This window comes from Macrotis lagotis, chromosome 7 (assembly GCF_037893015.1).
Source record: "Macrotis lagotis isolate mMagLag1 chromosome 7, bilby.v1.9.chrom.fasta, whole genome shotgun sequence".
Taxonomy (NCBI): Eukaryota; Metazoa; Chordata; class Mammalia; order Peramelemorphia; family Peramelidae; genus Macrotis; species Macrotis lagotis.
In genome coordinates, this window is record NC_133664.1 from 195964956 (window position 1) to 195979858 (window position 14903).

General features: G+C 33.2%; 1 protein-coding gene across 1 annotated transcript in view; it reads right to left on the minus strand.

Annotated features, from left to right (window-relative positions):
- The window catches only part of DERA (deoxyribose-phosphate aldolase), a 125154-nt gene that overhangs the window by 59033 nt on the left and 51218 nt on the right, over nt 1-14903 (minus strand). Inside the window, exon 5 of the mRNA XM_074194356.1 lies at nt 14672-14806. Within this exon, the coding sequence (XP_074050457.1) occupies nt 14672-14806 (135 nt within the window). The remainder of the gene's footprint in view (nt 1-14671; nt 14807-14903) is intronic.

Here is a 14903-nt window from a genome sequence, read left to right on the forward strand (position 1 = left end):
AGTTTACTGGTGACCCAAAGCTTATTTTACTGATAGAGTGTTTGTTCCCTTTTGTGGGTAGCATGTGATTCTTGATGTTGAAATTTTCATGAATAGTATGTGTTTGTTTGGAAAGTCTAGCCACTGTAGGGACTAGATGATATAGGAGAGATGGCCCAGCAGAAAGAGTGATAGCCTATGGAATGAGGAAGATGAGTTCAAATCAAGTTTAAGACACAAATTAGCTATGCGACCCTGCGCATGTCACTTAACCACTATCTACCTCAGTTTCATTAACTGTAAAATTGAGATAACATTACATATGTCATTGGGTTGTCTAAAAAGCAAAGGAGTTATTTATAATATGTAAATTGCTTAACACATAGTGGCTGGCACATTTGCTCAGTTATTTTCAGTCAAAGCCAACTCTTCATGACCTCATTTGATGTTTTCTTGGCAAAGATACTGAAGTGCTTTGCCATTTCCTTCTCCAACTCATTTTACAGATTAGTAAACTAAAGCAAGCTGGTTTAAGGGACTTTCTTTGGTTCACATCATTGGTAAATATCTGAGACCAGATTTGAACTTAGGAAGATAAATCTTCCTGACTCCAGACCTGGCACTATATGCAACTATGGCACCCTTAGCTGACTCTGCCTGACCCCCTACCCATTTGCTAAAGACTTAATTTGTTCACAGAGCGCTTAGGAAGGGAGGGAAGAGAGGAGACAGGAAGGGAAGGAAGGAAGGGGGGATATGAGAAAGGAAAGAGAAGAAGGGAGGAAGAGAACAAAGAGGGAAGGGGGTAGGAAAAAAGGGAAAGGAAGGGAGGGCGGTGAGAAGAATGGGAAGGAGGCAAAGAAGGAAGGGCATAAGGAAAAGAAGGAGTGAAGGAAGGGTGGAAGGAAGGGAGAAGACAGAATAAAGAGAGAGAAAGGAGAAAGGAAGCAAGAAAGGCAAAAAGGGAGAGAAAGGGGATAGGAAGGAGAGAAAAGAAGAAAGGGAGGGAAGGAAAGAAAAAGAGAATAAAAGGTGAGAAAGAGGTTAAGAAGGTCACATAAACTTTATTTTTCAGTAAGCTCTAAATCTATGCTCTTATGAAAATGGAAATGCTCAAAGTCTAAGGTACATTATATTATCAATGCTTAAATAAGTATCTCCTGCCTGCTCCATGCCACCCCACTCTTGAAGCTTAATTAAAGTAACTAACTTTCACCCACTGTCCTTGCATTCCTATCAAGGAAAAAATCAATGTCATGATTTTTTTGTTGTTTTAATATTAGGTATCCAATCAATATTCACTAACATGTGTCAGAGAAGTTGTTCTTCTTCAAAATGGTCTGGTGAGGGAACATATGATAGTCAGGGTACAAAGTAGGAGTAAATACTGTGCATCAGAATTAAGCAATACCCATATGGATTTGAAAGAGATTTATATCTTCTATAGCATTATCTCCCTGTACCAAAGTGAAGGGAAAGTCAAGGTTTGCTTCTCTATTCTGTTTTCTTTTCTTCCATTTAAAGTAGCATGTTTTTTCCTATAGCTATCTCATAAAATAAAGGAGAGCTTCATTTGAAATATGTTCAACCTCTAACTTTAGAGTTTCCTCAAAATTGTTTAGATATGTAAACAAAAACATACTACTGATAGGCTTGGAAAATTATTAGAAAAAATTTCAATGGGGATTAGGAGGTAGGAAGTGGCAGAAAGGAAGAATGGATTAATTGAGATCCTAAGAGTTAACTGATATAAAATATAATTTATGATATAAAATCCCTTAATGAATTTACTTTTATATTTCATGCCATTCAAATGAACTTCAGAAATAACTCTCTTTTTTTAGGTTTTTTTTGCAAAGAGAAATAATTCTTTAAAACAATTTTAAACAATTGTTTATTTGGGTACCAGAAAGACATTCATCAGTGTGCAAGAATAGCCTGAAAATAACACTTAAGATAACTGTTTGTATTGGAAAAGCACAATAAAGGGGAAGTTAGGTGGTGCAATGGATAGAGCACTGACCCTAGAGTCAGGAGGACCTGAGTTCAAATTTGACCTCAGACACATAATAATTATCTAGCTTTGTGACCTTAGACAATTCACTTAGCCCCATTGCCTTGCAAAAAACAAAAAAAAATCAAAATATAAAAGTATATAGCAACCATTTGTACTGAAAAGTGGCATAAAACTGCATCCCTAAAATAGAAAAGAGGGGAGAGAGGGAGGGAACAAGTATTTATTGTCATCGATCAAATCAACCAACAATATTATAGTTAATAATATAGGACAGAAAACTAAGAGAATTAAAACATCAGGAAATATTAGACAGGTCAACTAGTATTGGAAGGCATGGCTGACATTCAAAAAGTCTTCACTTGCTAAAATACTGGGTTGAACTTATGTTTTTTTTTCATATGTATGGTTCATGACTTATGATTTCATTGCTGTAGAGGACTCCAAAGGTGGAAACTCCTTTCAATCAAGCAGATTAGAAACCAATGAGTAAAGTCCTTAGTAGAGGCACTGAGTGGTAGCTAAATGGATTCTAACAAATCACCACAAAGCTTTTATATATCAGAGGTGAGATATGAACTAGATATTTCTGACCCAAAGCTAACCCTCTCTCCAGAAAATCATGCTGTTTCTCAAGTAAAATTTAGTAGAGATCATCATATACTCTTACACTGGGTTCAAAATAGTCAACTTTCTGGGTACAAAATAAGGGAGATGTGGCAAAATAGCCATGTACACAAAATAAAATTGGTAAAACGTGAAACATTTTTTTCTCAATAATAATTTTTAGAAGTCTTTGACTTTTTGTGCTGGCATGCCAGTTTTTTTTTAATTTATTTCAGACAATCCCAGACCACTGTACTCTCTACCTTTGTTGTATTCAGAAAATTGAGGGATAAGTTACTAGGACTTAAATTGTTGCTATGAGAAATGCCTGAGACTGGCAGGGTGTCAACATCACTTCTGACACTTTGAATGAACATGGAGCTCTACTCTTGCAAAACTAATGAAGCCCACTAGAATTCCAGCTACTCCCACAAACTTGTACACATCACATCTCTCATTATTCCCCTACTACAAAAAGTTGCAAATGCGTATAGTCGCTGATATGAAAGTGAAAATGACGTTACTAATAAAATCACATGAATGCTTAAAAACAGAAACTCACCAGAGATAAGTATGTGAATGTTGGGGATTGATTGTAAGATCATTTTGTCAAATAACATATAGTTTTTAAAATGAGAATTTTTTTAAAGAAAGTTTGACTGATATTTTTGCATTTATATCAATCATTTCTTTATTGAATTGGACTGGATTTCTATAGATTGCCTCACTATCCCCATTAAGCCCTCTCATGGAACAAAAAAAATACAAACAAAAAATAACATAAACCTTATTTTATAGCATATACCAAAAGGAAAGAGGTATTTCAAAAAGAACAAAGACTGGTCATTGTAATTACTTAGAATTTGAATCCATTTTTGAGTTCTTTCGATTCATACTACTCACTTATAAAATACAGCTTGTGTATATTATTCTCCTGGTTCTACTTATTTCACTATGTATCACTTTATACTTAGCATTTCATGTGATTATATATTATATTTGTGATATTTATATTATTATATATTATATATTATTTATTTTTAATATTTATAATAGATATTGTATTTATGATAATATTTCACTATTTCATGTTTAGGAATGAATTTAAAATCACTTAATCTACAACAAAGCACTGCCTCAGCACTGGAGATACAAACAGAAAAATGAAGTTCTCTACCCACAGGGAGTTTACCCTACAATAAAGAGAAATTTTTTCACATAGAAGAGTAGTATCAGGAAGAGGTCTTTTAGTTTAGAAAAATCAGTGATTGTGAATGAAGCCATAAGAGAATAAATTTAAATACCCTTTTTAACAATACCAGGAGCATTAATTTATTATAATTCCAGAGTTGGAAATTGGGGGTGAGGATGGGAAGGGTCCCTGCACAGTAAATATCAAGAAGATGACTAGAATATAGGGTCTGAAACATGGCAAAAGCTGACCTAGTTAGATAGAGGTGAGTAAGGCAATATAGGCCTCAGAGTTAGTGTTCTGGAGGTAAAAGGGTTAAGCCAGCTAAAGTTTGGTCTTTGGTACTAAGAATATAGTTATGAGAAGACAAGAAGATGAGAAGAGGATATATAACAGAATTGTGATTGATGAGAAGACAACCAGTATATATATAATATAATTGCGTCTATATACCAAAATTCATTTCATCATTCCTCAGTCAATAGATATATTCATTGTTAATAGGTTTGCTTGATTTTCTGTTTTTGTGTCTTTTATTACCATGGAATGGGTTACCAGAAATATTTTGCTACACATGGATCAATCTTAGACTCTCAGGAACTAGGTGCCCATTTTTGGGAATAACTATTGCAAACAATATACATAATTTAGCAATTTTTCCTCACATAATTTCAAATTATTTTCCAGAATGGCTAAACCAATTCATAGTTCCACAAGAACTGGGTTAATATGCCTCTCTTCCCACAGCTTCTCCAACATAAATTTATTTCTCCCTTTGATCACTTTTGTATTTTAATAGATACAAGATGAATTCTCAGAATTTCTCTAATTTGCATTTCTAATTTATAGTTGTGATTTGGAACAATTTGTCAACATCAATCTAAGCATATTTAAGTGTGTGAAGGGGCCTGATAACCTTGAAAAAAGTAGGTTCATCATTGTTACTTTGCAATTCTTATTTTAAAAATAATTCATTTATAGAATGTCATTGAATTATTGACTAGTTCATTAATCAATTACCCATTCAAAATAATTGATATGTTCTATTCAGACACTGAACTTGATGAAAATATATCTCAAAGACTTTAGACTGAGTTTGAAAAATCTTGAATTTATTTTATGTGGAAAGACATCCAACATGACTATGTTTGTATAACCTATATTAGATTGCTTACTGTCTTGGGGATGAGGAGAGAACAGAGAAGGGAGAAAATTTTACAGAAATGAATGATGAAAACTATCTCTGCACATAATTGGAAAAATACTGATGGCATTTTTATATTATTAAGATTAAAAAAGCAAAATATTGTATAAACTCTAGTAACATTGTACAGAAGTATTTTCAAAATGGCTGAGAAACATGTTCATGATCTGCGGGTCTGTAGAAAATATTCAGCCAATTTCTGAATTGAGAAATTTGATGGTGAGTGGTGAGACAGAAAAAAGGCATTCCCACGAAAACCCTGAAAAGGATTCACTTAGAAGAGGTAGGGAAGGAATAAAAGCTTCAGTCTTGCCTTTGGTCTTCCCTCCATGTTTTGGTCAGAGGGAGGACCTTGTGAGCCTCAAAATGTCTGTAGGATTTCAGAATTCCTATGTTACCATCAGTACCCTAGCAATAACCCCCCAAAAGCTGACAGAAGTGACTACCTTGGTAGAGAAGGTCAAAGTAGACAAGATAATGAAAGTAGATTCAAGGAACAATAGAAAATCTATATAATGTCTAAAGGAAACAAATTGAGATCTCCAATCTGGGGACTATGTTTCCACATTGCCACTAGTGATCTCCAATCTTGAACCCACTGTTCTCTGAACTTTATATGTACTTTTGGAAGAGTATGTCACCAGATGTGATCACTGTAGTAAATAACTATTTCTGAAAATAACATCTGGCTGACTAGTTGATATCAATTAAAAATCATGGGGAAGATTTTAACTTTTGTCAGAATTCAAAATTATTCTCAGAAATTAAAAAAAAAGAATTCAAACAATACCCATCTCTATTATTGCACATGTATGCTTGCAACTCTAAAGACAAGAAGAGGATATATAACATCAATGATAAGCCTATACATCAGCAAACTTTAATTATCTCATAAGCACTTAACCTTCTAGAAGATTTTCAACAAATAATTAGGATAATTATATCCCAAAAGTAAATTTAGATGAACTCTTCCAATAACAAGCTATGTGACTCTAGGCAAATCATTTAATTGCTCTTGACCCCAGTTTCTTGAGCCATAAAGTAAGATCTCAGGTGCTTCTGAATTCTAAACAAGTATGCTATGCACTAATAAATTAATGATAGGGTTTTCAACTTTAGAGTTATTTCCAACTTAGGTATACTGTATCATCTCACCTTTTTTCTTTTTTATTCTGGACTTTACAATATTTTGTCTTGAGTTCCTATATCAATTAGAAGAATTAAATGTTCACCTAAAATATACATTGGTTTATAGTGTGCTTCTGTAAATTTAAGTATTATATGATTTCAGGAGAAACAGCTCTGAACCCTGGAGAGAGACTTGGTCTTGAAGTCCAGAAGACTTGGACTCAAGCCCTGTCTCCTACACTTAACTGGCCATGTGACCCAGGCAAGGTACTGAACCTCTCAGTGCCCCCAGACAACTCTCCAAGACTATAAACTTCTGATCAGATGCAGATCATATTATTAATGACTCAATTCACTGGAAGTTCTTTACCCCAAAGAAATTCCAGGTCAGGTTCCCTCTAAAAAATGATATTCCTAAGACTTTTTGACTAGCTCCAAACAATATATATTGAAATGATTCCTTCAAGTTAAGGAGTTAAGCAGAGAATTTGTATTTGTTTCTTATCTGTCAACACCTTCTTATTTAGTCTGCATAATAAATTCAGGGCAAAGGTGAAACCTGTATAATCCCTTTAAAATTGAGTTTTAACAACTATAGCTTATTACCAAAATGACAGGCTACTTTAACACCAATTCCACAATGACCTATTATAATCTGTTGTAGTAGCAAACAAAAATTAAGGGTGAATAAAATATATGTATATTTTAACAGTCAAATTCAAACTATGACTTTTAGGAGCACCAAAAAGAAAAAAAGGGAAATATATTTGCTAAAATGTATGCATGATATTAATAGTTTCACCTTCTTAAAATTCTAAACAAATTAATAAGAATGAAACAAAGAATTTCTCTCTTAATTATAGTGAAAGAAACAGCTGGACAGATAGTACTTTCCTAGAATGAATAATGTTTTATGCTAAGAAGTAGTAAAAGACTACTGGGAAAAACTGTGGATTCACACATGCAAAATACCACTTCAACTAAAAAGTATGAAAATTTCATAAAATAGCCAACTTGATAGGTTTGCAATAGGTTTCAAGAGGGAAAAAAATAATACGATGCTGGCTATGTTATACCTTTTAATTCCAACACCTTTTCTTTTGCTCCTGCTGGTTTAGTCTTATTTTCAGTGATAATAAATTCATGGAAAGTCTTTTATATTTCAAAATTGTTTCCTCTATAGAACAAATTCAAAAAGAGATACACTCAAATTTGGAGTGATTATGGTGATGATAGTAATTACTGTTCTCTTTTCTTGACCAAGGAGGAAATAATAGGATCAATGAGTACAAGCTAAAGAAAGGCAAAGTTTTCCTCAGCAAAAGAAATTAGTTATCCAAAAGCAGAATGGAAAATTTTGATAGATAATGAGTTCTCCATTACAGGAAAAAGAGTGCTAACAGGTAGGTTTGCTAAATAATCTAAGTCTCTTTCAAGTCTAAGATTCCAAACTAGCCTAAGATTCTGTGAGTCCTATTTTAGTCATATAAACAGTTCCCAATTTTTTTCCACCTACAATTTTGACAATCTGCTCGATCATTGGCAGCAGAAAAACATTTATATTTCACATTTTGCTGACTGTTCATTCATGGATTTCACATTTTTTTCTGAATTCTCAGTACCTGTCTGATTCATGATTTTTCCACCCTTCTTCCTGTAAACAGCAGAAGCAACATTTCAATGAATTCTACCAAGTGGTTGAAAAAAAGTAAATAAAGAACAGTAGCTACAATGGAGATGAGGGAATCAGTTTTTGATGATCCAAAGCTGATTCCAAGAATGCAAATTAGGATTCTCTTTCTCTTACTTCATCAGGAAGCAATATGATATAGCCAGAGATGTAGATTGAATACCAAGACATAAAGAGTTCTGTTTTTGCTTTTACCACTAAGTAAACATATAAAGCAAGCAATTTAATTTCTCTATATTTCAATTTTCCTTATCTATCAAATGAAATCACTAGAAGGCCTCAAGCAAACTGTTCAGTTTTGGAGCCAGAATAACATGAGACTTCAGACACTTGCTAGCTGTGTGGCCCTAAGTCATTTAATCTCTGTCTGTTTCCTCAGCTATAAAATAGGAATAATATTAATAGCACTTCTCTCCTTAAGCTTTTGTGAGGATTAAATGAGATATGTGTAAAGCACTTAGTATGGTATCTGGCTTTTAATGGTTATTTTCCTCTTCCTTTGAAATTCCCAAATTATTTATTGAGAATCCAAGGTTGGCTCATTCTTGTCCTTCATTATCAATGAAGACCAAAATGCTATCACTATGTTAGAGGTGAGTTACAGTGTGCCCAGCTATGGCTGATCAGATCAATATGAGCTTGGAATGCTCTAACAATCACAGGTCAGCACAAATTGTACATGTAAATACCTGGAGTACATACCTTATGTTTCCTTTGAGCTGCTTCAATTCTGCCTTGCTCATAGAGCTCAGTACCCACTCTTATGATGGCATGCTGTGCTGGGCAGTCCTGTGCCAGTGTCTCCCATTGCTACACAATCAATTCTGAAGTTCTTAAGAACGACCTTTAGAGTATCCTTGCATCATTTCTTCTGACAACCCCAACCAAGAGCTTTCCCTGTGTGAGTTCTCCATAAAATAGTCTTTTTTGGAAAGTATACACCTGGCATTCAAACAACATGGCCATATGTTGTACTCTTTGTAGTAATGTTTGAATGCTTGATATTTTAGCTTAAGAAAGGACCTGAGTGTCAATTATTTTATCCTGTCAGGTGATCTTCAGAATTTTCCTAAGACAATTTAAATAGAAGCGATTCAGTTTCCTGACATGGTGCAATGGTAGACTGTCAAAGTCTCCCAACCCATCTAGCACAACAACTCTGTAGACCTCCAGTTTGGTAGATGGTTTAATTCTTCTCTCCCACATTTTCTTTCAGAGACTCCTAAATATTGAGCTAGCTCTGGAAATGTAGGTGTCAACCTCATTATCAGTGTGGTACCACCCTGGAAAGTACACTGCCATAGTAAGTGAACTTATCCACAGTTTTCAAAATTTCATTTGCTGTAATTGATGGTTCCACATATAGATGGTGTGGTGCTAGCTGATAGAGCACCTGTGTTTTCTTGGTGTTAATTGTTAGGTCAAAGCAGCAGAGATTCGATCTATACTTTGTTGTACCTCAGTTTCAGAGGCTTCATTGAGTGCACAATCATCTACAAATTTAAAATCACATACCAATATTCCTTTCACTTTGACCTTGACTTGTAATCTTTTCAACTTGAAGAATTTACTAGAAATACAGTAGCTTACCTTGATGCCTAGTTCATCCTCAGTAAAGGCATTTGATAATAAGGCTGAAAATATCAGACTAAAAAGCATGGAACATGGACACAATCTTGTCTCATTCCAGTGATGGCCAAGAAATCACAAGCATTGTCCACTATCCAGAACATGGGCACACATGCCCTCATGAAACTGCCATACAATACTGATGAATTTCTCATGGAAACTGCTCTTCTTATCCTATGTCATTTCTCTACTATATGCTATTGTTGTTCAGTTGTTTCAATAATATTTGATTATTTGTGAACCATTTGAGATTTTCTTGGCAGAGTGGTTTGCCATTTTCTTCTCCAGCTCACTTACAAAATTTGATTAGAATGGGAATTGAATGTACAAATTAATTTTGGTAATCTGCTAAATTTCCTTATATTGGCATGGTCAAACTATGGGTAATAACTAAACTATTCTATTATTTTAAATGCTATTTCATTATCATTCTCCAGGTATTTAGTATTAATATATATATATATGTGTGTGTGTGTGTGTGTGTGTGTGTGTTGACATTTTTGTACATTTACCAAAGCAATTAATCACCAAAATTAGTTTATTTGCTGCCCTTCTGAGGTTTTCTAAGTTAGCCATCATGTGATTTTCATTTAAGTAACATTTTATCTATTCTTTGCCAAAATACATGTCATTAAAATTCTTTCTCTTGTTGTATTGATAATGCTAGTAATCCTAGAAATCTGTCAAATAATAATGGGGAAAGGAGGCATCCTTGCTCTAGGAAAGGTTTTAGTATTTTTCCTCATCAAATAACATTACTTTTGATTTTCAAAATATACTCTATATTGGGCCAGCTAGGTAGTGCAGTAGGTAGAGAGAGCACTGGCTCTGGAGTAGGAGTACCTGAGTTCAAATCCAACCTCAGACACTTAATTGGGCAAGTCACTTGATGGCACTGCCTTTCACAAAACAAAACAAAAAGATATACTCTATATCATATTAAAAAGGGTCTTTCCAGGACAAACAAGTATTATATTTTGAATTATTTGTATCTATTCATATAATTATTATTTTTACTATATCTAATAATATTGTTTTTCTAACACTGAACCACTTTCATGGCTGGTATAAACTCTACTCAGTCATAATGAATAATTATATTGATATCTATCTATAGTTTTTTAAAATAGATTTTATGCACTTTTTATACCATTTTTCCCTCAGATAAATTCATCTAAAGTTCTTATTCTCTGCTTTACTTTTTCACTGGTTTAGGTATTAGGACCACATCTGTCTTATTAAATCAGTTGGGTAGAATGGTTTCTTTAACAATTATTCAGATTGTCATAGTCATTACTTTTTAAACATTTTATGTAATTCATTTGTAAATATGTCTAAACCAGGAATCTTCCTTCCCTATGCTTTCCTGAAGTCTTACCTTGGTAGTTTATTTATGATTTGATCAATTTCATTTTCTAAGATGAAATTTTTTAATACTATTATTTCTTGTTTTGTTTAATATATGTGTTATCCATTTCTTTTATGCCACTTTTGCTTGACAAATAACTCTAGCAGTTTACAAAAAATGTTTCTACTTACACTTTGCTCACTGTGAATATTATGTTTTTTGAATTCAGCAATTTGCTTCTCTAACTAAAAAAAGCAGGTTAGCTAAAAAATTATCAAATTGTTTTAGTCCTTTTTAGAAAGAAACTCTTAGATTTCTCATTTCTGTATGTTTTTCTTCATTTTACTTTTTTTCTACCTACTTTGAAAACTTGATTCTTTTCTGATAATTTTGTCCTTAATTTAATGCTTTTCTAACTGTGGGTTCACAGTTCTTTAATCCACTTTTAAGAACACTTTGACAATATGTTTTCAGAGGGAATTTATTGTCTGAAGACTGTTTTAATTATATCATAAAAAATTTTACACCTTACTCACTGTGATCAGTCTCTTTTATATTTACTATTTCTATGCTTTTTTCTTTGATGCACTTATTATTATCTTATTATCTCTATTTAAGTAAGGAATTTTTTTATTTGGCTCCCTGTTTTAATCATCATGTTTAATTATATTATGCTCTATAAAGAATGAATTTAAATTCCCCCCCCCTTTATACCTATGGATGAGTTCTCTGTTCCATTTTTACAATGGCATCAAGGAATGCTGAAAAATGTGTATTTTTTAGTGTTTTCATTAAGAAAACACCATGAGTCTTTCAAAATTCTTTCATTTGCTTCATTATATATTTTCTTTTTTATTTATCTTTTGCACATATTTATCCAGCTTTGGAATACCATTAAAGTCTCCTATAATCATTGAATTGCGCTTTATTTTTTTTTTTTGCAATCTAGTTAGTTTTTCCCTTACAGATATAAATGTATTACTTGGCATACTCTTTTAATAATAATATTGTTTCATTTTCTCTTTTAAGCATGATGTAGTTTTTCTATTGACATCCTCTGTCAATACAAAGTTTTATTCTTTGCCTTCTCACATGATCACAAATCCTATTTTTTTAAAATACCAAGTACATTACTAAATTTTGCTAAAATTCCTCATTTTGCACCTGTATTTTTCTGAACTATTCTAACATATGTCAGAATTTTATTAGGGAACTTTAATATATTCACATCAAAGAATTTTATATGTCAGATTTGCAATTTTTATTAATTCATTTTTCTTCTTTTAAGTAACTACTTATATCCCATGATTAGTTTTGTTTATACTAATTTAATCTGACTCTCTTCCTTCAAGATAACCTCTTGTTTTCTACATTCCCCCTATACCCAGACCCTACCTTTTACTTACCTACCTCACAAGTTTCTTGAGTTTATTAAATTGATAGGTCATTTATTTCCTCCTTACCTTTGACCCTTCCATCTCCCTAACTAGAGAAGTGTATGGTTTCAAAGTCCTCCCCCATACTCCCAGTTGTATCCCCATGCAATCTTAAATTAAATAACAATTTTATTATGTTTTTTTATTAATGTCCTTTCATTTTGCCCTCAATTCTATGATTAAGTTATTCCTACTGATATTCTCCTTTTCAAAAACTATAAACTTAAATATTGCTTCCCAATTCTCTAGTGTTTTTCCACTATAATGTAATATCCATTAGGTGATTTTAAGTCTCCATTGTTTTTCTTCTATACCATAATGCTTCTAATACTTCAGGTAAATTTAGCATGTACATATTTCTTGCCCTTCAGACTGCTTTGACCTAAAAATAAAAAAAAATGCCTGACATCAGGGTGGCTTTCATCCTGTAACAGTGTGCCTGACAAGATTCCTTGTTGTATCCATTTGTAACTGAGTTGACTGATACTATTAGGACACCTAAAAGTTATTTAGAAATGGTCAAAGTAAGGGGCGGCTAGGTGGCGTTAGTGGATAAAGCACTGACCCTGGAGTCAGGAGGACCTGGGTTCAAATCCAGTCTCAGACACTTAATAATTACCAAGCTATGTGGCCTTGGGTAAGCCACTTAACCCCGTTTGCCTTGCAAAAAAAAAAAAAGAAAAAAGAAAAGAAATGGTCAAAGTATCTGTATTTAAGGTAAATTTCCAAAGTTTCAGGGAGGTTTAAAGGTAATATATTATGCTTTCTGTTAAGTAAGAAATGGAAGTGATCACAAAAGATGACAAAAGATAATTTGGTTATCACAAAATTGCAAAATTTTATATAAACAAAATCTATGCAGATAGGAAAAGAATTGACAATTGGAAAATATCAATATCCAAGGCTTTCAACAAACAGATCCCAAAAGAATCACAAACCTAGCTAAATGAAAAATTGCTTGAAATCACTATTAATGAAAGAAATGCAAATCAAATAACTACATGACTTTGTTTCACATCCAGAAAATTGGAAAATGTGACAAAAGTGGAATTATTAACACTGCATGAAAAGATAAGATCACTATTATACTATTATGGAGCTGTGAATTGGTCCAACCAATTTCAAAGTGATTTGGAAAGGAAATACAAAAATACCTAAAACATTCATATTCTTTAATATAGATCTCACTTTTAGACATTGGCCCATGGAGGCCAAAGAAAGAGAAGAAAGGTCCTTTATACAACAAAATATTTTAGATAGTATTCTCTATAGTAGCAAAGAAATGCCAAACAAAATAGATTTTCACTAATTGAAAAAAAATTGCTTTACAAAATGTTGCAAATGAATGTTTTTCCTCATAAGAAACAATTAACATGAAGAATTCAAAGAAACATGGGGAAGACATATGAATTGATTCAGAGTTAAGCAAAACCAAAACTATGTGACTATAATGACCAAGAATGCTGACCTGGGAAAATGTACCTCTTTCCCTTTTCTGCATAGATGAGGAACTAAGGGAGTGAAACATTGCATAATCAGTCATCAGCACGCAGTTGTTCAAACTCAGTTGATATGTTCATTGATTTTCCTCACTTTTTTCCCCTTTTCTTTTTTTATATTGTTTATTACAAGTAATAGTTCCTTAGGTAGAGGTAGGGAAGGGATATTCAGGGTATGTCAAAAGATATAGTGCAGGGGCAGCTAGTTGGTACAGTGGATAGAGCACTGGCCATGGAGTCAGGAGGACCAGAATTCAAATCCGGTCTCAGACACTTAATAATTACCTAGCTGTGTGGCTTTGGGCAAGCCACTTAACCCCATTGCCTTGCAAAAAACTAAAAAAAAGGTTATAGTATACTTTAAGGTTCTAAAGTGTAAAACTGCACTAAGTTTTGGGGGTACCTGGTTTTGGAAGATATAAATAAAATTACATTAACTGTAAAATTACATTAACTTTTAAAACAATCTACACTCTAAGGTAACACTTGGAAGGTAGTCTATAAGCATAAGATAGTGACGATCATTTAAAACAGCAATATCTTAAATACAATTTTAAGGGGGTCTTTGCAAGGCAATGGGGTTATATTATTTGCCCATGATCTGAGACCAGATTTGAAACCAGGTCCTCCTGACTCCAGAGTTAGTGCTCTATCCATTGCACCACCTAGCTGCCCCTTAAATACAATTTTTAAAAACATATTCATGTACTTGACAAAATGTAATTTTTACCACCCTGTGAGGTAGGCAGGAATTATTATCCCCACTTTAATGACAAAGAAACTGACAAAGAAGAATCCAGTGATTTACACTAAGTGACAGAGACAAGAATAAAACCTAGAAATTCTCATTATTAGTCCTGTGTTACCATATTGCTTTTCATTAGAAAGCTTACCTAAGTCAGAGATAAATTTATGACTCCCAACTTAAGTTGGCATGAATACATACCTTCCCATTGACCAGTGAGCACCAGAGTTCTATTAATTACCACATCAATTTCTTTAGCACCATCTTCAATGGCTAATCTGATCTCATCCAATCGTGTTTTCAAATGAGTCTGTCCCGCTGGAAAGCCAGTGGCCACTATTAAAAAAGTCAAGAGATTTATCTTTTCACAAAAAAAATTACACCTAAAATAGAATATGACCAAACCATCTTCCTAAGAATATAATTCTTTAAA